This window comes from Aythya fuligula, chromosome 3 (assembly GCF_009819795.1).
Source record: "Aythya fuligula isolate bAytFul2 chromosome 3, bAytFul2.pri, whole genome shotgun sequence".
NCBI lineage: Eukaryota > Metazoa > Chordata > Aves > Anseriformes > Anatidae > Aythya > Aythya fuligula.
In genome coordinates, this window is record NC_045561.1 from 99723132 (window position 1) to 99748097 (window position 24966).

The window sequence follows — 24966 nt, forward strand, 5'->3', positions numbered from 1 at the left end:
TTGTCCTCCCGAGAAAATACATGAAAAAATGTTACTCTTTAAAGCATATGAAGCACCATCTGTCAATCGTAGAAACAGAACAACAGAACACACACTCACACTTCCCCCCCTGCCAATGGACTGCTAGAAGGGCTGCAGTTCGGAGGCACTGTTCCCTTTAGATTGGTGTCCAGTGATGGAATCCTTACCTTCGGTGGGAATTCCTGTTGCTATTTACGTGGCCCCGGCCTGTGCAGCCTGGTGTAGGACACTTAAGAACATTTTCATGCATGGCAAGAACTTGACAAGGAGAGTAAGAGAAAACAGCAGAGTATGAAAACAAGAAAAAAAAATCAAATCCCAGTATATATGAAACCATTTTAAAACAAAGCAGGATTCATTAACAACCAGCATTCCTCAAAATACACGTGACACACATAGCCAATAAAGCCTGATGTGGGAAGTAAGGATTGTGACCCTATGCTCTTTAACACAGGGCAACAGTGAAAGTTAGGTTACTGAACCTATAATCAAAAGTATCTTCAGTGCAACAATGAAGCAAAAGACTTCCAACATCTTCTTAGTAAAAAAACACTGAGCAAACACCAGCTCAGTAGTAAACTATGAACTAGCAAAAATCCAATTAAAAATATGGACTCAAAAAATTCTTTCAGGAAACGTATGTACTCAAAATATACAACTTTATATACACAGTATCAAACTCAAGAACGAAAATCTGCTCTCAAGTTATACTGGTAGAACACTGAATTATTTTAAATATACCTCAGCACAACCCTGATTAGAATTTGATACTAACTATAAGACAGTCCAATTGATCTAGTGCCCAGTTCTGCCCATATCTACATAGAAATACCATTCATGTCTATATGACGAGCAGAACTGGTCATTTTATTTTAACTTGCATTGTCCACAGATGTGAAAATTGCAATGGATAGATTATTATAATTATTATTTTAGAGACTGAAAAGTAAAAAAAAAAAGAAAAAAAAAGCAATTAAAAATTGAGGGATGGTGGAAAACAAAACAAAGCAAACAACAACAACAACAAAAAACAAACTTTGTAAAAAAAGAAACAAGTGGTACAAGCTTAAGCAAATAAACTGCTTTACATCTGCATCCATTGCAAACTGGATAGAAAATTTACTCCCAAAGCTGCTCAGAGCAGCTCTTTTTGGAATCATAAAACTTATGCTGTGAATTGCCAAATTATCAAGAGCTTTTTGGTAACACTAAACAGTTTTGTATGATTTGAGACATATTTGAATCCATGTCTCAGAGCTGGATTGGCAGTATATCACTATGGAAAGAGGCCATCCAGCTCTTGCAAAATCCTGGTTTTCTCATACAAGAACTAGTCTGGAAGCCTGTATTTAGTTCTCACTCAAAAAAAGTTCTAATAAAATCAGTGAATTCCTTGACTGAGTAAAGAACTGAATAAAAGCTGTTCAGAGACTTGAGAAATTAACCACATATACTGATTAGAAGATAACCATCATCATCACCTTCATCAGCGTACTAAAACGTGTATAGATGTAAAAGCTTTATTCTGAAATTCCTACTATTCAAAGCTGTTCTTGAAACATGCTTCACAAGGCCAACATCACAGGAAAAAATAAAAAGATGAGCTCACCTTTTACATTTTATTAGGTACAAGAGCATGCAAACAGTTTAAAGCTATATTCTTCTTTGATTTACAAAGTCTTCTAAAGAGCTTTTTATTTACCATTTATAAAAATGAGAGAACTTTGAGCAACTGAAAAAATATTTGTGCTTCAGAAAATTACAGGGTCTTGCAAAGGAGAGAAATGAATCTATCTGTTCTACTGTATTCAGAGATCGACCAAGATGCAGCAGTTTCCTAAAGCACTTCCTCAATACTACTTGGCAAAGCCACTCTACCATGAAAGAGGAAACTTCTTCTGTCTGCTACTCTTGGTGTGCAGACCTATTTCCACTTTTCTGTCCTTCAGAGTCCACTTCCCTTTGGAAATTGGGGAACATTTAAGTCCTGTCTTTAATGTTTCTTTTAGTCATCCATAAATCTATTGAGATTAGGTCTGTAAGTGCTGATGGACAGTGGGGATTTTAGGCTATAGGATTCAAAGGAATAAATAAATTTTTAAATTAGTGTGAAAGAGAACTGTATCTTAGGTAGATGCCTGTCTGTCATATAGCAACATAGAGCAATTAGCTTCAACAGAACTATGCCATTTCTACCAGCCAAGGAGGTGACTTCTAGAAATGGATCTCTCTGCTTTCTGATTAATGTCTGTGTCTGGATGGGTGAACCTCCCTCATACAGAATCCATTGACAAGGCAGAAAATTCTAGCCATGTAAATTACAGGGGAATATTGCTCAAAATCCTGAGGTGTGTAACTAAGTAAACAGTCAGATTGTTATTATTAATAATACAAATTAGTTTAAAATAAACTATGTTTAAGACAAAACACCAACAAAGGAAAGGGGCTGCAATTTTTTCAAGTACAATTATTCCTGTACGAGACAACAGGGACAATTGATGTGACATCAGCATGCAGAAGTAAAAGCAGTGCACATCTTCTGGAAACCTTTTTCTCTGTTGACTGAATAGATCTATTTAAAAACAACCTAGCATTATTAAATCAAAGAATACAGCTTTAAAAGTTGTTCTTTCAGTGTAAAAGTTAGTAGAGAATAGAAATGATGGAATAAAGGAAAAAGTATAACACAGAACAGTTGACTAAATTGAGACAAACCATACTGAAAAATAAAATTAATTTTTAAATAAAAGGTTTATAAAGCATGCTAGAAAAATCTTTGTAGTTTTATCCCCAGTTTCCATGAAACAATGTGAACTTACTTTCTGGAGGGACCCTATCTTTGTGTGGGCATCCTGACAAACTGCGGTGATGGGGGTAAAGCCCCGTTACATGGCCAGTTCCATCACACCCAGGGGTAGGACATTTGCTCTCTTTCTTTTCTGTTCTTGAGGGATCTATAATTTACAACAAATGTGTCAAGTGAATGATGCTTTACACATTTCTGTAAGAAGGTTCATTTAATCATGTCATTTACTCTTTGGTAAATGTTTTTTTTTTTTTTTTTTTTTTTTTTTAATGAAAACTAGAAGAAAAAAAAAACAAGTAAACAAAAAACCCTTCTACTTCTTAACACCGTTTTGTCACTTTTATCCCATTATCTTCTTTTCAGACTGCCGGCTCCTATGATCATAGCATAGATCCATTCAGAGTGATTGGAAAATGACCATTTTATAGCAAAGCCATACCACTGTCAATCAACATTCTGCTGGCAAGCATAAGCTCAAGGGTGTAAGGTCATTTGGAAACTGTTTAGTTGGAGTTTCCCTTCTTTACATTCTTATTTGCCTGATTTATTAAATTCTGCAAACTTATTGTCATAGAAGTTCAATGTCCTTAGAGTGGCAAACTGAGCTCTTTAAAATAATGATTCTATGATTCAGCATAAATAAATCCCTTTTCCAAGGTTCTCTGAGCAGAAGATTCTCTTTTCTTTAAATTAATTATAAACAGTAAAATATTTCTTTCTCTTCAATAAATTATGGTGGGGTAAACATTGCAATCAGAATTACTGAAAGTACCACTTACTGTGTAAATTTGCACCATTACAAAAATGCATATAATGCTATAATATTCATATGCTTAAAAGGTTAATGATCTTTTAGAATGTCGTTGGATCTTCTGTCTACAAATCAGTGAAAAGTCTGAATAGATATTTTTTCAACAAAATAAGGTTTTCTGCCAAGAAAGTAGTGGAACTGCTGATGAAATTTATCTTGAACTAGAATTTGCTAACATACTTTATCAGCTTGTTTATTTTACAGAACATCTGGAAATAACATTCCTAGCCTTCCAGCCCAGCACATGATACAAATCATGTATCATTTTGATTAGAGTTGTCAGATTTTGGAGACTATTGTAAATATTTATACTAGTATTGAAGGAATAAAATTCAGGATACTCTAACTGCTACCATTCTGGATCACAATCCCACAGCATCCCCTTTCTATCTTTTTTTCCAGCCTCCTTTCAATACCCAGTCTGAGCTATCCTCATCTAAGTATTTTTTGCTGCTCTTGTCATTGCTCTGCTTCAGGAATTATGCTTTCTTCTCTGGAAAATAAGATTTTGCTATGTGTTTTATACAAAGTTTTTCTTACATTAAATTCCATCCCAGCTTTAATAAATGCAATCCTCAGTACAATCAGTGGAAATTTCAGTACTTGCAGACCTTCACACACAACCCATTTTTTTTTAAGCATGAATAAATAGAATCCAGAGCTCATGTTCAGCTGTGGACTTATTTTTCCCTGATTTCCCTCTAGTAGTTTTATATGAATATACTTTTACATTCCAAGTCCATCCGAAACGCCTTCATTTTAGAGAAATTCTTCAACTCTTTTCAAATGACTCTCCATGTTTTAAATCCATTCTTCAATTTTAATGTGATATTTAAACCTTGGATTTTGCAAATGGAATCCCTAATTGTGAAAGTTTTACTTTACTTAGCCTGCGTGTTAACTGTAGTATAAATTTATTTTTTTTTTTTTTTTTTTTTTTTTTTCTTTCCCCACACTCTTTAATGATAAATGCACATACATATCCATCTTCAAAATGCTATACAATTATCACAACACTCTTGGAAATACCATAATCTTATACTTCAGGAAATTGTAACAAATAAATCAAAAAGTTAAACCCAAGGCCACAAAAGGAGTGAATGTCAGAGGAGGGATTAGAATTCTTGCCAGATAGGCCTGTGCTGAGACCACTAGAACAGCAAGCCCACAGCTACATACATACACAACTCTAAGCAACTCTTCATGTCAAATACTTTGGGATGTGTAAAAGTAGATATGTGAATAAGTAATGTAAATGAAATATAAATTATGTAAATATAACAATATTCAAAGACTGAAAAAATGTAGATGATTAGTAGACCATAATGGCTTTTTTATACATTTTAAACTAAAGAAACTTTAGCTATTCCATGTTGTTGTAACTCCACTGAGGTCAATGAATGCATTCTAATTTAGAGTATCTGAGGATCCGGACACTTAACATCTTACAGTGTCAAATAAATAATCTACAGTATTCAGGTCTTTATGCTGTAAGGTTATAGCATGATATCAGATCTTTAATAGCCTTTATGGTCTAATGAGTCAGAAAAGATGCTGTATACTATTCTTAATGATTTCAAAACTCACATAATATTGTACTTGCAAAATTTCCCATTGCTTTTAATGGAAGACGTCTGACTAAACTTTCCATAACTTTTTACAAAGTACTAGATACTCTTTTGTAAGTCCTTTCCTGCTAAAGGGGAGAAATATTGCACAGTTTTATTTAATTCTGCAACATTTCTTTGTTCTTTGTCACAATGGGAGTATTGGCTGAGTGAATGTTGCCAGAGGACTCAAAAGGTCTTAATCATAAACTTCAGAAGAAAGTTTAGACAGTTGTTTAGACAGTTTTAAACAGCAGGGAAAAATTAGTTAGTGGTCCTTTAATGGTTGTTTCACTGATTTCTGAAAGCAGAACTCCTCAAAACAAAAGGCAGAGGTATTTCTCACTGCAAACCTGCATATCCCAAAAACTTCTTGACCGTATCATACATCTCTGTGGATAACACTTCCAGGAGTATTTGGAAGATAATACGTGAGTTCAGAACAAACAATATAATCAATTGTCTTACTTAAAGTTTACTCTCTCAACAAGTGCGATAGCATTTCTTATATTTTTCAAAGTAAGGAAGAATTTTTTTTTCTTTTTTTCTTTCTTGCCTTAAAACAAAACAAAACAAAACAGAACAAAACAAAACAAAACAAAAATGAAGTGTAGAGCTATCCACTGCACAAAGTTTCTTGGTCCAAACTACCACAACATTTAATGTTGTCTTTTGTGTCCTTGGCTGGGGTTTGGACCCATTATTGATTCAGCTGCCAAGGGACGGAATGGTTCAAAGAAGCTTCAGAATTTACTGAAATATTTAGTCCATACTTTTGTCATTGTTAGAGATTATACTGTCTTTTTGGAGATCAATATGCAGAAATACTTTCCTATTCATACAGAGACTGGAAGGGCTGGACATTACCAGAATTAAAAGACTTGAAAATAATAATGTTTTATTGTGTTTTCTGTGGTTTTATTAGAGACACATATCCAAAGGGAAAAGGCACCTAATGTACGTCATATGCGAACAACATTTAGAACAACATCTGCATGGCTATGCAGTAATACACTAACTAACATTGTCTTCCCCAAGTACCCAAAGTTACTAAAGCATTCACTGGACTATGCTTTTTTTTTTTTTTTTTCCTTTTTTTTTTTTTTCCAAAAAAACCCAACAACAATACTTCACTAAAATACATAGCACAAGAGTATTTAACAACAGTAAATTCTATGCTTTTCTAAGAGACTGGACATTACTTTTCTTTAAGTTTTGTAAAAAAAGATCAAAGCCTTTCTTGGACCAAGAGATTGCCTACCTGAATGATACAGGGAGATCTTATGGAATTACTTTTTCAAAACAAGGAATTATAAAAAGGAGGAAATTGCCAACCATCTCAGTTCATTTTCAGAAAGGAATCCAAGTATTGTTATAACAAATATAAGATGAAACCAGTCCCTGCTTAGCAAGTCCTAAGAAATACCATGTCCTCAACTTCCACTAAAGTCAATGGGAATTAAGGGTGTTCAGTGAATCTCAGGATATACTGAACAATTTATACAATACAGCCCTACATGTACAGACGTCGATATATTAAAGAGAGGTGTGGTAATATAAAAACACCATCACCAGGATAATCCCATAAATTAAAACAATTAAAACGCATTCTAAAGGTAACCTTTAGTCTGTGTTTTTTTTTTTTTTTTTTTTTTTTTTTTTTTTTTTTTTTTTAATTGGTTTGGTTTGGTTTTGGTTTCTTTTATATTGAATTATGGTCAAGGCAGCACCTTAACTGTTTCCACAATGGAATGAAACCAGTGAAGTGGAATGCACATAAGAAAGAAATTGCTATTGATCTCAGCCCAGGCCACACCATGCCTTGCATAGCAAATTGTTTCCATTACCTTACTATCTTAAGATAATTAATGTGCAGTCACTGCCCCTATCTTATGTTATCGGTCATTCTGATACTGTTCAATTCCTATCAGGCAATTCTACATTTTAGAAGGGAGAGGCTTCATCAATAACTGTCGTTTGATGATAATTTTATAAATCACGATGCCACCTACCCAATACAACCTGTAAAATATGCACTTTAAAACTGATTGACTACCTGCTACATAAAACCCCACTCTCTTATATAGTTTGTTTTTAGTAATTACTATAAAATGTATTAAATGCTTGAGAAAAATCTTTGCCTCTTTCAACATGATCTCTTATTTGCTTTGTTTCCCTGGAAAGTTATTATTATTATTTTTTTAATTTAGCCAAATGGTATTCACTGAAATACTGTACATATTTCTAACATTGCAGAATGATTTTTTTTTTTAATAGTCACAGCATGACACTATTTTACAATCATGCCATACTACTACAATTTAAACAAAGTTCCCATTTTGTAGAATTAATAACTTCATTTCAGAATTCTACGCAAAACTTAACATGTTAGCTCATACTTTCTTATGACATAACATACGGTATATAGAAATATTACCTTTACCATAATATGGCTTTTTGACATGGCCGTCACTGGGTTTAGGCTTCCTGTCATCCCCAGAAAGTTGTCTTGGAGACTGTTCCTCAAATGATCTCATATTATCCCTCCTTCCAGCTTCCACTGCCATTTTTTCTCTCATGGCTTTTGCTCTCTCAGTTTCCAAAGCAATTGCTTTCTCAAGAAGGGTTAAGTTACCTTTTGTCATATCAAACACTTCTTCAGACCTATCTGAAGTAATAGAGGTGGTATCATCGTCTCTTTCATGACAACCATCCTCCTTTGCACAGCTAGAAAAAGTCCTAGATCTGGGGCTCAACTGTTCTTCAAGCCTCATTAGGTTCATCATATCAGAGTAATTCCGGTCTGGTGTTCTTCCTTGGAAGTCATCTTCTTGCCTGACATGCTGACGAGTGTTCATGTTTTGTTGTTGATTTCTTTCCTGTGGGTTTGTCTCACTGAGTTTCCTAGCCAGATCAAAACACTGGTTCCTTAAGCACTCCAAACTGCTGAGACACACCTCTTCATCACTCTCCTCCACCATTTTTTCCGTAAGTCCATTGTTCACAGGCTTCCCTAGCATTACAAAGTTCATATTCCTATTATCTTGCTGTGAAGTATTGTCTGCATAATTTCTGTCATTAATATTTTCTGATAGCACTACACCATGTCCTTGTGCTAGTAATTTAAGGGAGTCCACTGTTTCCCTAACAACGTCACTGTCTAAATCTAAACTCAGCTCACTTTTCCGACCAATATTTTCATTTTTGTCACTATCATCTTCCAGACTATTAGATGTATTGCTGTTCATTTCTGATTCTGTCCTGGCTCTGTATGCAGCATCCTCTGCAATTTTGCCAAGATTTAACAATGACTTGGCCACCAGTTCATCGTAATTATCATACTCATCATTATTGTTATCGTCTTTTTCTGTGTCTTGCATTATTCGAGTATTGTGACAATTCATTTGATGGTCTTCTGCATAAAAAACAGAAACAAAGAAAGAAACAAAGAAAGAAAGAAAAAGGAAAAGAAAAGAAAAAAGTGGCTACAATTGGAACTGTTGTTGCAATCGCATGGACAGAAAACAAACTGCATGTCAAATATTGTTAATCATACAGCAATTCTATTACACTAAGGCCCATGTGCAGTTAAGTTTTATTAAGTGAATTTCTCTATAGTCCATGAGGCTATTTTTGTTTATTTGCTATTCACATGAATTTCTTTCACAAGTATGATAAGAAAAAGACAAATCAAAATGCTAATTACTATTACTGCTAAAGTATTATGGCATAGAAACTTATGTTTCTCCTTTCATTCCTAGAATTATAGTTTTATGGGGTTTTCTACAATCATATCACTAATATGACATAATTGCACAGGTTTCAAGCTTTTCTCACTCCTGTATCTCTTGTAAATGTGGAAGGTGGCAATGGAGTGAGTACTACTGGATTTATTCTCTTAATGGTGAGTAACATTCACCAAAAGAGAAAGAATATACAAGAAACAGATTTTTTTTTTTTTTTTTTTTTTTTTTTTTTTTTCACACCATACACACCATTAATACTAGATAACCAATAACTATATGCAAAGATCAAAATAACATTTTACTTAGTGGATCCATCAGTAGAAATCAAAATCTCTCAGTTTAGCTATGTAAACTGTGGAAAAGAATTTTAAAGTAATTGTTACATGAAGGGAAGATAGAAGCAATGATATGTATAATACAATTTTAAGTTAATATGCTAGCCCAAATTATATGGTCATACTTGTATGGTAGGGCTGTTATTTCTACTACCCTGAATATTGTAACAGAATGGTGCAAAGTTACTATGTTTTACTTAGCTTTGCCTTAGTAACTGCTGAAAAATAGGGGGGTAACTTAATAAGATGGAGTCAATGTGTAGCCCTGAGGGTGTGATTCATTTCACCTGACTTTAGATATGAGTGAGGCAGGCATCCATACCCCAGTAAGCAATAATCCTGTCCTTGGTCAATAAGAGAAGCAGACACTTTAAGGCTATAATCCACCTGATTTGGTTGTCTTCCTCAGAATAAAATGAATCACTTACTAGAAGTGCTTGTTTCTCCTCATTGACAATGAAGGGGCTCAGAGTAGATGCCTACCTTAAAGATATCTGTATTTGGTCAGATGAATATCATCCAGACATCATTTTCTGATAGCTAATGTTAACTCAGAAGTTATCTCATTCTTAGACCCATTCTTAAAACAGATATACATTCACCATTATTTACTAATGAACATCTCATAAATTCTGTTTTATTTATCAGCTACCCAAGCAATATTTAAATATTTAGCTTCACAACTTGAAAAGAAATTTACTAAATCTGTTGTTAGGTTGACATGCTAGGCCAGTTTTTCAGCTGGTACAAATTGAAAGAAATCAGTAGAGCTAGGACAATTAACACCTGCTCAAGAGCTAGTCCATCAATTTGTAATATCATCTTTTCAGCTCAGGTGTATTTGCAATACTGTTACATCTAAATATGTAGAACTTTCTAAAGTATGACTTTTATGTTTTAGATAAACAAAACAAAGCAGAAAATTGCAGGTTGTAGGTGGCTTTGTATACTAACATTTTGATGATAAGAAATGTTTTTTTATAAAAATAATTTTTAGGTCAGTGGACAAGATAATAAATCAGTGTTTTAAATACAAAGCTCAACAGCACAATAATTAATGTTTCAGCCAAAAGATAGTATGCCTTCTACACAGTGGTTAGGGATCCTGGGATGATAGTAGGCTGTAGTTAAGCGGCAGACCTGATAGATGACTAGGCTATGTCTAGGAAAAACAAAAACAAAAAAAAAAACTCTAAGTGTATAGCATTATATATAGAAGATAATTAGCAGGGAAGGATGTTTGTTATTTTTACATAACAAGTTATTCTAAGTCAGTAATGGGTTATCTATTTATTATCAAAAGTGGTTTTATTTTTGTTGCTCAAGATAAAAAATACTCATATTTATGTTTCAGTCTCTAAAAAATTAAGTATATCAGAGTATCAATTTGTCAGTATAAAAGTAAGGGATGTCACATATGCTTCCTATTTGAAAAAATTCTACCTTGAATGTCTGCATAGAAGTAGGCAGTTAAGGATTACTGGATAATTAGTTTGTACCATTTGAAAAGCAAATGTTTTAATACATTGATGATCATCTTCTAACATGAAATGTACAAACAAATCCCACATTAATTTAAATATTAAAGCTAAAATCTATTGCCAGGAAGACTGCTCAGTAGAAACAGCTGTTTTTACGGGGTGCAATTAGTTATTTCTGACGGGCAATCAGATGTAGAAGAAAGAACATCAAAGTAATTAAAGAAGAAGTAAGTTATATGTCCAGAACTGACAGTGCCTTTGCATTTAGCATGAGGCATATAGAAACACTGGTGAAACAAGTCCAAATCAAACTTTAGCAGGATACTGAAGTATAGTGTAGGAAGAAATATTTTCTTGAGCCATCCAGAGAATTGTAAGGTATGTAGTAGCTATACTACAGAAATTTTCAAAATGTGAAAAATTTTGAGGATTTTTTTTTTTTTTTTGATAAGGGCTTTTGTGTTTACATGAATGAGGGTCATGTAAATGATCATCAGGGGAGGAATGTATTCTGGTTTGCCTCCACAACAGTGAAAAGTCAAAATATGAATCACGTACTGTATGAGTGAAGACATGTAAATTCCTTTTGAGTAGGTGAAGCTGGGTGAAAGCTGTAACTAATATTTTTATTCTGTTTGATTGGTTATATCCTTTTCAGGGCTCCTGCCCGTTCAATCCTAAAAAGAAGAAGAAAAAAAGGTGGTGGAGGAGAAGAAAGTGTAAAGCATGAATCCTTGATGAAAGAGGCAGGAAAACAAAAATATTTTAATCTAGTTTCATTCCTCCTCTTTAATTTTTGTCCTTTTCTTGCATTTTCTACTTTCTTTATCACCTATTGTTTCCACATTTCTTATCTTCATGAAGTAGTTAATTTCAATGAAAAGGATATCTATGTATACTGTACCCATCTTCTCCAGATAAGAGTCTGTTAGATTCTGAGCCTTCTGGCCTGCTCTAGTGAAGCACCTGTGTCACCTGTTTATTAAACCAAATGTTTGAGTACTGAATTAGTTTGCGTATTAATTAAGGGTACTTCTACAAAATACGCCAGCCCAGCAGTTCTGTGTGAACCTGTGTCTTTTCTTTTATTCAGCTCTGTAAAAGAAAATCTTGTTTTCACTTAATTTTTCTATGCTTCCTAACATTTTACCTTTAACTTGGTACCAACCTTTATACTATATTGTTTAATGGCTATGTGCTAAATAAAAGCATATAGCTTTTAGTAAAGCTTATAGCACTAAAATACCTACTCTACTCCTTACAGAATTTTTGGAACCATTGACTCAAATTGCAGTTTTTATTTTGAAGAAGCATCTGAGTTTGTCTCAAAAAGAAACAAGTTAGCCAATCAGCTGAAGAGTGAACGAAGTCATCATCTCCCTTTTTTTTTTTTCCTGTAAGCTTTGGGGTTGTGTGGAAAAGGAATATACAACATAGTCTAAAAAGAACATCAGATTATTTTAACCGTCATTCCCAGAATACCATGACAATTTAGATATTCTTATTGCAATATTTGTTCTGTTTAACTCTCAAAACATAAGACAACTGACAGGCAGGGAAACTATAGTGGAGGATATGTGGAATAGCTTTAAAGAGCTGGAAGCCTTCAGCCACCTGAACACAAATGCACTTTTGTATGGCACTAAAAAAAAAGTGAATAATTTGATTTCTTATTGAACCTTTCATCCAAGGATCTCAAAGCACTTTACATACATTATGTTAAAAAGCCTCACAACACCCCTGTGAGGTAGGTATTTTAAGCCCATTTTACAGATGGGAAATTGAGATACAGAGAAGGTGAGTGACTCCTTCCATGTCATACAGTGAGTCACTGGAGAATAAGGACTATAGCTTCTATATCCATGATTGCTTCCTCTCTTTGTTCCTATCATATATATATGTAAACAAATTTTTTGGCAGAATAAATGGCTTGGTATGATTTCAGTGTAGGGAGTCATGAAAAACAGCACCCTCTTTTTGAAAATGATAATATACAGCATTTAGTTTGAGAGATTCTGCAGAGAGAGGCAATGATACTTCAGTTAAAGCAGCTACATTCCTATCAAAGACCAAAGACTTCATGAACAAGACTTTCCAAATCTGTGTGTATCAAATTACTCACTTGCTCCCAAGCATGGGAAAACACGATGGCTAACAAGCTGAACCTATATGTGGTTATATAGGCTTCCTGCCCAGAGAAACAGTTTCATTATCCATGCATCGTTGCCTGTTTTTGAACACTTCACTGCTCTTGCTACTGCCACTTGTCAGTTCCTAAGTTCTTAGCGTATGATACTACTGTGCTACCATTTTTCTCCTAAGCTGTAAAGTGAGGTGCATGCATATTTAGCAAGTCAGTCTTGGCACAAATGAATCCCAAATCTTGCAATGTTACAACATCATATGGGGTAGGGGGCTGTTTGCACATTGAATACTCCTCTGGAAAAATCTACAAGTAAGGAAACTGAGGACGTACAAAATATAGTGAGCTTCCAACAGCTGACATGGTTTTGGTTTCAACTTCACTCCACATTGAAGAAATAGAGCACACATATAATTCTACTAAACAAAATCTCTAGAAGTCTGAATACTCTTATTGATATAGTATTTGGAACACAGCTCAAGCTGTCAAACTTTTCTGTTTCAGGTACACACTGGAAACTGAAGTTGACCATGTGCAGTTCTTCATCTCTGCAAAAGTTCTGGAAGTACTTACTGAAGTACTGAAATACTTCCTGAAGTATTAAAATAATAACCAATATTCAAAGCAAAATAAATGAAGAGTGGAAGTCATTAGGCATGGCAAGGAAGGTCTGAGCTAAAGAACACAGCATATTGCAGTAAAATTCAGTATAGGAAAGTAGGAATGAGGACTATAGAAAAAGCCCATACAGACTTTCAAGTATTGTACATAATTTGCTTGCTTACCATATATTTTTACCATTTTTTTTTTCCTGTTACATTTTGATCTTTTCATTTTCTATCTTTTAATTTTCTACATATTCTACTTTTTAACTCGATTTGCTCATTGGAAAAATAATCAATACTTTTTTTTTTTCTTTTTCTTTTTCTTTCCCCTCCTTTTTTTCTTTTTCTTCTTTTTCCTAAGGTTTTAAAGGGATCTTTACAGATCTGAATTTCTTTCCTGCTCAGGAGTGTTTACTGATATACAAAAACATTCCTTTTTTTTTTTTTTTTTTTTCCCTTTTTGGTATTAAAATACATTTGAAATAGAAACAATGAATATTGATAAATTATTTTGGCATATCAGCATTTTCAAAATTTTTGATTTCTACACAAACCAGTGTATTCTCATGTAAGTGCATAGGTGTTTGTATATAACCAATGCCATGATATATTATTTTTTCTTCACTTAACCTATCCTTGCAACCTCTTACTATGCCTTATCTCTGCTAGACCTGCATGAATAGCATCCTAATTTGTAAGTATTCACATGAGGTATTGGTAGAATACAGAGGTTCTTACTTGGGTTATTCCCACTAATAGAATCATGCAGGAACTTCGTGAGAGAGAGAGCATCAGATAATCCGGAAGAGGGGCTTCTAACATATTTTTCATATTTTTTTTTAAAAGAAGTATTTTGTTAATCATCCCTGTTTTCCCACTATATGTCCCTATGAGCCACCTGATACAGGTAGCTCTGTACAGTTTTGGAAAAAGACCCTGAAAGGTACCTGATGAAGGTACTCTGACCTTGACTGTGATAGTGTTGCTTCTAGTGACAGATATTGCAAAATGTTATTAAAAATTGTCAATTTCCTGACAAACTAATGTGCTTAGTTATGATTTCCGCTTTTTACCACAAGGCACTCCTTGCCTTTCTCTGATTTTAGAGCATCTCACACGCCACTTCACATTGTATTGGTGTCAGAATTGTGAGATAGATGAGATTGGAAGGGACCATTGCAGATCATCTGGTCCAACTCTGGCTCAAATAGAAGCCATCAGGTTCTCAGGGCCCTATCCAGTCAGTCCTTTTATGAATATCTTCAAGGCTTGAGATGCCACAGCTTCTCTGGGAAATCTGTTCCAGCATTTGACCACCCTTACAGTGATTTTTTTTTTTTTTTCTTCTAAATGGAAGTTCTTTCGTTACAATTTGTGTCTGTTGCCCTTCTCCTCCTCAGAGTGAACAGACACATTTCTTTCGTTGTACATTATATGTTCTAGCTTTTTAATCATCTTGGTTGTTTGTCTCTAGACTCCAGTGTTTTAGGTCTTGTACTGCTGAACCTAAAATGAAATTTAGTGCTCCATATACAATAGCATAAGTATTAAATAAAGGGAATATCACTTCCCCTGTTTACAGTCTCCAGCCTTTTGATCCTGGCAGACAAGCATTATTTCCAAATAGTCAAAAGGCAATGAATATGCTGGGGATTTATTTATGTATTTATTTATTTTTGTTCCACAGAGATTGCAGAAAATACTTTTCAGTTACCTACAGGAACACCCCAAAATAAGTAAGGTCATTTGGTATGAAATCTGCTTGTTGGCTTTGCAGCATCTGAAATATTTGGTATGAAGGTATATGTTTAGGTTTGAGAAGGAACTCACTGAGAATATATGTGATCAGAGTTGGATATGCTGGGTTTGCAAGACCAGTACAATTTAGCCAGTCATCCACACCTGGTCCATGTTTCTTTGAGAGCCATAATAAGTTCAGTCAGCACTTAACTGTTTTAACCTGACTTCTGGCTGGGCAAATAATGAGATGGCTTTATCTGATGGCTGGTACTCATTTCAACTTTTGCTCCACAGGAAGTCTATATGAGGGAGGGGAGACACTTTCTCATAGCCTTCTAATGACTCAGCAGAGCATGGCAGTTTCTTACTTTCTCTCAGGTTTCCAGAGCTCAGCAAGGCAGCAGGCAATGAAGCAGCCAAAGCTATTCTCCAAATACTAAGATACAGCAGGGGATCAGAGGACCAGCTGCACCAAGGGGAGAACACCCACTCAGACAAATCTTTGATATGGAACTTCTACATGGGGCTACTCCAAAGGTTGCTTATGAGACAGTAACCCCTATCTATATCCCTCTCTATGAGCATTGTTTTGCAAAAGATGCAACCTGGAGAAAAAATTTTCAGTTCATAAACTAACATCTTCTTTTTCACACACAAATCTCTGAGAAAGACAGGTTGGAAATTCTTACTGTAGGGATAAATAATTTGTTTTCACTGTTTTTATTTAGATCTCTGACTCAATGCAGATGTCCACATTCAAAATGTCTACATATGAACTAGCCATCCACACCACATATTTAGGCAGTGGACAAAAATATGCATCTTGAGATGAGATTTATTTTATCCTAAGCTTGGTATCTGGAGTGGATTGGCTGAGTTATTCCCTAAAAGTGGCTATTCCTCTTGTCTGACTATAAATGAAATTGATGAGATTAATTCTATCCTAATTATTTTCACTCAGAGTTTTCAAATTGCGCTTTGCTGAACTTTAACAATATGTCTAATATGACACAGAAAGAACTGCAGAGAGCATGGAATAGAAGAGGTACTTGAAAGGAACCATCTTGAGGTTTTGGACACAAACAAACATATAAGGAAGTGTTGGCTCAAATGGGATGGGTGCTTATAATTGCATGAGTTACATGGATGGAGTTAATATCCTATTGGATTAGTCTGACCTTCGCAATAAGTTTAATTACTTATGTTTGGTTGTGTTTCATTACCAAAGGATGCTTGTTTGTGCTTTGATAATAATCTGACCTAATTGGCAGAATACACAGAAATACATATCATGAACACTCTGGAGCATGAGAACTGCAAAATACAATATCTCTGAAATTTCTTCTTCCTATCTGTCTTTCTATCCCCACAGTGATTTCAGATGCAAGATATCTGGAAGGGAAGACTCCTGCATGCATGAGTGACAGGCTTCACTTCATTTGAAACATACGACTTTTTGTTAGGGGGGGGGTTATTTTTTTTTTCTTTATCACTTGATCCAGCTTCTTGTACATTTCTCATGTTTCCTGTCTTTTAGTGACAGGGAAGGCTTAATAACACTCCATAAAATAAGGAGAAAGTAAATATAAAGGGTAATTTGTCTCTTTGGTTACAGCCATTCCAACACAAGCTAATCAGGGACAGGACATGAGACCATGCAGTGGCATGTGATTATTCATACGGTTAAACTTTTAGTGAAACACTGGCATGATTTTGATTTGATCGACTTAGCATCCTTCCACCAGTGTTCAGGCACAGTGCAGTGGTGCTAGTTAGGGACCGTTCCCAAGAAGCAGTCCAGATGTGGTCACCCTATTTTGGGAGGTTAAAACTTAGCTGTATGGACCCAAGCCATGCTGCAACAGTTGAACTGTACTGTTTACACTCAGTTTTAGATGAATGTACAGTTTACACTCAGTTTTAGATGAATGGACTATGGCCTTTCTTATTCACTCAGATAGATGTGGCTTTGATTACTGTGATTAAAGAGAAGGGGAACAAGGCAGCAGAATCTGTAAGGTGGAATCCTTGGAAAGCACACTGTCATCTGTAACTTCAGAGGAAAGAGTAAGGCAAATTGGAACCTATTCTTTTAACCACACTATTCCAGTCAGTCAAGTATGCAGTGGTCCTCACAAAACAGAAAGTAGTGATTCCATAGTGAAGCTAGATCCTAGCTAGTTATGGAGAGTCTTCATTATGTCTTGTTTATTTTCTATCTATACTACATGTACATAGTGTATGACTTATAGGCTTATGACATTGGCAATGTCTAGGATGGAGATCAGAGTACCAGAGACCTGTCATATGTAGGAATTGTATGAGCTGATAACAGATCTAAAAAAGATTTTTCTTTTGCTGCTGCATCTGCAAACATATTTCCAGTGAGGTTATTCCAACTATCTGCCCACCCTAAAAATGTACAACACCAACAATTTAGAAATTGTCAGTTCCTCCTTCTATAAGAGATTTCCTACTGCTGTTCAGATCTGCACTGGAATATCTGTCCTGATGATGAAAGCTTGCCTCTCATAAAAAGAAAACTTTTGTTGGAGAAATGCAACCATCTACATATTTACATAAATTTGTATATATTTCTAACTAACGATATGCATGACAGCTAAAATGGCAGTGACTTCATAGTCAGTTTCACAGTGCCTACATTGACTAGAGCAGTGCAATCTCAGTGCATGACATCTCTGCTGGAACTCTTGCTCTAACTGGTTGTACAGAAATTACAAACTTCAAAGTGGATCAGTCCAACAAACGAATAACCACAGTAGCCAGTTTTCCAAGATACATGCACAAATGCATAGATAGAGAGATACTTATGCTGCACAAAACTAAATCCTGAGTCTTACTCTGGTCTCACGGAACAGCACAGGAACTGTTTTACTGGCGTTCACTCATGAAAGTAAGGTATATGAGATCAGAGTCAATTCCTCTACTTCAGTGTTCTGTATTTTTTTCTTCAAGTGTTCATCAGGTGATTCATACCGCAATCATCCTAACGTATTGTTCCTCCTCAAATATATCTGTAAGGATTATTTTTAGGCTCTAAAAAATGTCACACATTGAAGTATCTGAGCAACTCAAGAACCAATGAAATTAATCTATCCAACATGAACTTTTTCCCTCCGTCCCTTCAGATATGAAGCACTATGGGACATGGTTTAGTGATGAGACTCAGCAGGTCAGATTAATGACTGGACTTAATAATATTGAAGGTATTTTCCAACCTATATGACTCTGACTCTATATCTGTTGCTGTATTATGTTTTATGACTTCCAAAGTGGAACTGCATCAAATAGTTTCTTAAAACTCAAATAAACTGTGTACATTATTTCCACACTGCTTACTTTCTTACGTCCAGGGATAGGGCATCCACAGCTTCTCTGGGCAACCCGTTCCAACGCCTCGCCACCCTCTGAGTAAAGAATTTCTTCCTAAAATCTAACTTAAATCACCCCTCTTTTAGTTTAAATCCATTACCCCTTGTCCTATCATTACATGCCCTTGTAAAAAGTCCCTTTCAGCTTTCTTGTAGGCCCTCTAAGTACTGGAAGGTTGCTGTAAGGTCTCTCCAGAGCCTTCTCTTCTTCAGGCTGAACAACCCCAATCCCTTCAGCCTGTTTGCATAAGAGAGGTTATCCAGCCCTCTGACCATCCTTGTGGCTCTCCTCTGGACAACATCTCTCTGTCCTTCTTAATCCTGGTTTTCCACATTATAAAATGGCTCAGAGAATCAACACATTGTATAGCTGCATTTCTATAGTCCTGATTCTAGTAATGGAAATTATATAAAATGTCATCAGTATAGTATAAGGCCATACTACTGCAAAGGATGATACTACATCATGAATAGTCACATATTAGGGATACAAAAATAGAACAGAATAGAACTATGTACTATTTGGATGTAATGTATTTGGATGTGGATATTTTGTCTAACCTTGATCCTGATCAACTATTCTGTAAAATCACCCATCTTTCTTAAAGCCTTTGCATTATTATACTAACAATTCTGCACAGTGCAGAGTTTAGATTGCTGCTTTAATGTCTTCCTCATATCCTGTTGTCCCAGGAAGGAATGCTAACAATATATTTCACTCTGCTGTACTCCCATGCTGGTCTTCTAATCATTTATTTACGTCTTTCTGCATTCCATTTTTTTTCTGAATAAGTCCTGAACTTCCTTTTACACTTGGATTTTTTTTCTTTCAATTTCTGTGTCAGAACACCCTCCAGCTCTTGAATCAATTCTCCTTATACTTCTCTTTAATGGTCATTTCATTTGGAATCACTTAAACAACAAGAACAAGTTCTTATGAATAGCAGCAGAAATGTCTACATCATTTTCAGACTGGAAATCTCATGTAAGAATTGTATAGGAACAGTCACATTTCATTTTCATTTGGTGATACAACTACTTCTATGTTCATTTGAGACTTAAACCGAGGATATATCTGAAATCAAAACTGACGAACTCAAAACACTGATCAGTTGTTGAAGGCGCTCCTTCTAATCCTAACCAAATACTCCCAGCTTACTTAAGAAGTTCTGCACCCATGTCCCATTTAAACCTTGAAGAATTCTAGATACTGGCCATCTTCATATCTAAGTTCCCAGAGAGACCCAATCTGTCTAATGCACTTGGCAGAAAAAGGCTTCTCATGAACTGTTGCTTTGACTGGATTGCTTTAAGTTATAGTTAAGGGAAAAACTGCCAGTTTTCTCCTTTATTTCCCTCCCTCAATCACCCTTTTTCTCATTGATGAAATACATAGTTTGGTAGATCACTTGCTAAAAAATTAGAAGACTGAGAGTAAAAGCTCTCCCAATTTGAATGCATTCAATATCACATCACCCAAATGCAATAAAAGCTGGACTGAATGCAAGCTTACTAGGAAGCATGGAACACAAGAGACCTATAAAAGTTTCATGTTATTTGGGTCATGCAAAAATATACTGTCTTCATTGTGCATAGTTTACAAGGTCATTCACCTACAAGAGAGAAGTAACATTTCTGATCCCTGCACCCAGGACTGATTTTGTAATCTAATATTAAGCAGCTAATATATAAGATGTTAGAGTGTTCTTCGAGCACAGAAAGGAACCCAGCAAGTCCTGCTTTCCCAGAAGAATGACCCTCCTTGGTATATTAGTTTGTTTGTTTTTGTTTTTGTTTTTTTTTTTTTTGTCCCCCCTAGGGTGTGAGCATTGCTTATCTAAAGCAGTCTTTGATCTAGTTGCTAGCCCTCTGTGTCAGACAAGAAGGAAAGGTGGTGTTGAACTCACGTTTTAATTCTCACACTCAACTCAGGTGCCTGAGTTACTACAGTCAGTGGCAGAATTTCTTTCTATTCTGAAACACGTATCTCACTCCATCAAATGTATGGGGCTCCCAAGAAAATATTCTACTTTCTGTATACTTAAAAGTTACCCTTCTTCAGTGTATTTTCAGAGAAGAACATTCACAGACTGCTCTTATTAGGTAATAAATGATCTCTAATATAAGCATTTTTTTTTATACTTGTGTACTTTTGTATACTGTACAAGTCCAGTACTATTCCTAACATTCTGATAATAATTACCTGTTATTCTGTACTTCTATTGTTAGTTATATAAATATGTATTTTATTTGATTATTTAAGAGTAAAGTTTTATTCAGCATATCACAAAAGAAAAGAAAATAAACTTTCTGTACGGTGCCAATCTTTGAGTTGAATGATGCTTTATTTACTGTAGATGATAAAAGACAACTAAGCATTAGTCTGTACAGACACCTTTACTGTGTTTCATCAGGTGTCCAAGAAACCACTTAGCCTTGTATAAGCATCTGTATCTTGCTTATACAGAACCTCTGTAAGTTGAGGTAGTCGGTGAAACAATAGAATTGATATATAGAATACAATAGAAATCAGAAGACAGTAGCTGCATAGCATATCTTAATAATGTATATGACAAACAAAGAATGTCACCACACATTCAGTTAAAAATGTAAGGAAAAACAGCCTGATGTGGGCCTGTGCAGCTTTGCAAACTCTCTTGTATTATATGATGGGATGTGTTCACGTCACACAGACCTTACACCTGTTACTTTCAGTAGTCCTTGTCTAAAGAGTACAAGGAAAAATAAGGCCTACTTGCTTTTTGTTTGTATGTTTGTTTGTTTGTTTGTTTGAATTGTAAATGTATCTCTTGCTTGGAGTTTCTTCAGTGTCAAACAAGACTGTTACTCTTCCTATTAAAAGTAGAGCCTGCAAAATCAAGCTTTTGGGATAACAGAACTATCAGGTATATCAGTTCACCTAATCAACCCACAGTGTTATGGATACTTGACACACTTACTGTTCTCTAAGAAGCCTTTTTGTGCCAAATAATTCTGAGGTAACAATAACAACAGTGACCAAAATCAGGCTGATTCTATAACCACATCAGTGGCCTTTCTAATTACTATTTTACATCCTTTACCAAAATCCTTCAGCTAGTTTCTTTCTTAGCATTAGCTTCTCCATCTTTTGCTAAGTGACTCGACCATTCTCACTGTCCAGCTAGCTAATTGTAGGTCCCACAGTTTGGTCTCATAGAATGTCTGTAGAATAAATTGAATCAAAGAAGGGAAAGAATTGTCCATGGTATAAATGGACTATGTCATGTATGGTACATGTGACAAATGAACACAACTGAATCATCCTGAAAAGTAAAATGAGGAGGAAATGTTTCCATAATAAAAAGTATTCACAATTCATGTAATCACAGTACCACACAATGGTTAAGGTTGGAAGGGACTTCAGGTCCAATGCCCCTGCTCATGCAGGGATACCCAGAGCAACCATGTACAGGCAACTTTTGAAGATCTCCAAGAACTGCGACTCCGCAACCTCTCTGGACAACCTGTTCCAGTCCCTCATCACCTATACAGTAAAGTGCTTCCTCATGGGTTTCTTTGGGTTTCTTGATGTTTAGATGCAATTACATATATATGTTCATTATAAATCAATGCTTTTGTTTCTAAGTGTTTTCTTTCTTTCTTTTTTTTTTTTTTAAATGTTGTTGTTTTTATTTTTCAATTTGACAAAATTTCTGTGACATGAGGAATTTGCCAGGACTGTAAATTTTAGTCATGAAAATAGATAAGGATGAGAAGAAATTATCAATCTGGTCTGTAATTTTATTTCATTCTAATATACACTGGAGGAAATGTTGCAGTGAAAAATTAACACCTGTAGCGATCAAATAAGGTTCTCTGCTTTTCAAGGAGAAAAGTTGTCACTTGTGTTCACTATTTTAGGAAAAAACACTTTAAGACCAGTGAGAATAAATATGATGATCAACATTTGTCTTTAGACCTACAGTCTAAACACAATAGGAACCTGAAACACTAACAAAGCAAAGTTTGTTGTTTAAGACAGTGTCAAGAGGGATTCAGACAGAGTCTGTAGACTCTGTCTAAACTGTAGTACAGTCTGGACAATGCTATCTGTGAAGAAGCACTGTGAAAGGCAAAGGATTTCAAAGAGATCATGAAGAATTATTTTTTGCACAACCCATGAATATGTTGAATATGGCACTTCCCTAAGTGCCATATCCCAGATGTGAGACTATCTATAGCAACATCCGGTCATTATGTTTGCAAATATGGATGCGGAGAGCTGATATATCACTGAGTTCACTATTGGCTCTTTAAAGCACTAAATAGCAAAAGCAACTAGCTTCTTGGCACAGTTGTGCCAAAATTAGAAGATCATTGGGAATGAACTGTTTACAGAGTCTGAGTGAGAATAGGAATAAAGTTCTAAGGCTTCAGCACTTTTGTTCGGAATTTCTTCTCCAATCTATCTTATTTCAGAAAGAATTAATTTTACAATATCATCTGCCAGACAACAAATGAAAGAGGGGAAGTCAAGGATCCACTCTGCATTTATTTGCAGATAGAAGGATGCAAAAAAAATATAGAAAAGGCAATCTCTGTGCAGCCTCTTCTTGAGGACTGAAATGTGTGAGAATCCTAAGCTGTACTGCTGAGATATACGATTGCTTTCCACATCTATTTCTCTGTCAAGACCAGGTAAAGGTTTAGTTACAATAAGCCCTGAAACAATTTGCTATTTGATTATAGATCAACATCCTATGTTCAGCTAACAAGGAAGGAAAGAGCTTGTGAATTAAAAATACAAACAAGCAACCCCATGTGTAAGTGAAGTAGATTCAGAATGAAATAACATTAAAATCAGAATGTGTTGTGTGGTCAAAGCCTTTAGTTCAAACTCTTAACTCCTTAATTATCCCAATGTCTTCTACAGAATTTCTGCTTACATCAGCAGAAGTTGCATATGGCATAGATCTGTACCAAAGGTAAATGATTAATGATGATTAATGATTTCTTTACATTGCATAAAGCTATAATTTATTTATTTATTTATTTATTTTTAATTTAAGAATCATATAGTTCACATATCTTTTAGGGCCTATTATTTGTAGGAAAGGAACTAAATATTCAAACTCCTATATCAAAAGGAAATAGTCCTAACTTTCAACATAGAAGTGGACTACTAACAGCTTAAAGCTGTGTATAAGTGTCTAGACACAGCCTGAAAAATTCTGATCTTCAGAATCAAACATTTATACAGAAGGATTTTTTTATAAATAGTTTTTCAAGAGAAGGAAAAGTTATGTATAACATACAACACCATCACACATAAATGCAACTCATGATGTAAATGAGCTCAGCTTCAAGCCTTATCTCACTTCAAAGAATTAAAAGTGATGTTTAAATCAAGACCTAACCAATCATACTGTTTAGGAGCAGCACACAGTAAACACCTTGAGAACAGAGCAACAAGCAAAAATTTACTATGCTAGCAAAGCAGCTATGTTTATGCAATCCACCAACCAAACAACTGCAAACATAAGAGAATTAAAATAAATAGATCTGAACCAATCCCATGAGAACTGGAGGTACCTACTTTTCCACTCTGAACAACCTGTTCCAAATCTTTTAATTATATTTCCAATGAAAATTTTCAGAGAAAACATTTAGTCTGAATGTCTCCACATGAAATAATATAAATTGCTAAATATCAAAACAACTTGCAATCTACGTTTGTATCTTCAATGCAGAAAGAAGATGTCAATAAAAATTGTCTTATGCAGTGGCTCAACCCAACCACTTCTAGGCTTGTGTAGTTTGTAACTAGATCAGTAAGACAACTTTAACTTGGTATCTAGAGGAAACCTTCATGACGGTTAGGATAAATTCCTTCCAGATGTAACTATTTATTTATTTATTTTCTGTTATTCGTACTGTTACTTGTGAGATGCCCTAAGCACAGGGTAGTTTCTTTTATAAAGGAGTTGAAATGATGCTGCAATAAAGTCTAGTAGCAAAGGGTTAAGATCTGCTTCTCTTTTTGAGGCCATCAGGTATTTATTAAATTTTCCTGGGATGTGGAAAATGCAATTCTTTCCATGTATCTTGTTGTAAGTAGTGAAATGATACTTTCTGGCCTCTTCACTTAAAACTACAATTTTCCTCTATTAGGTGTTTTGCCTATGAGGTACATATAAGTCCAGCTCTTTGTTCTGTTTATTACTGAACACTCACTGTGTTCACCAATAGTGAACCACTTTCCTGCTAATAATTTAAATAAATGGTTAGTGGTCAGTG

General features: G+C 35.1%; 1 protein-coding gene across 16 annotated transcripts in view; it reads right to left on the reverse strand.

Annotated features, from left to right (window-relative positions):
- MYT1L (myelin transcription factor 1 like) overlaps positions 1–24966 on the reverse strand; it is a 333487-nt gene that overhangs the window by 78137 nt on the left and 230384 nt on the right. For 11 of the 16 annotated variants that reach the window (XM_032185532.1, XM_032185534.1, XM_032185530.1 and 8 more), the window contains 3 exons: positions 7683–8660; positions 2841–2975; positions 189–279 (listed from right to left, as the gene is read on the reverse strand). In XM_032185532.1, coding sequence (XP_032041423.1) covers positions 189–279; positions 2841–2975; positions 7683–8660 — 1204 coding nt within the window. Of the gene's footprint in view, positions 1–188; positions 280–2840; positions 2976–7682; positions 8661–11365; positions 13772–24966 lie in introns of those variants that run through there. The other 5 variants (XM_032185541.1, XM_032185539.1, XM_032185543.1 and 2 more) reach the window with 2 other exon arrangements.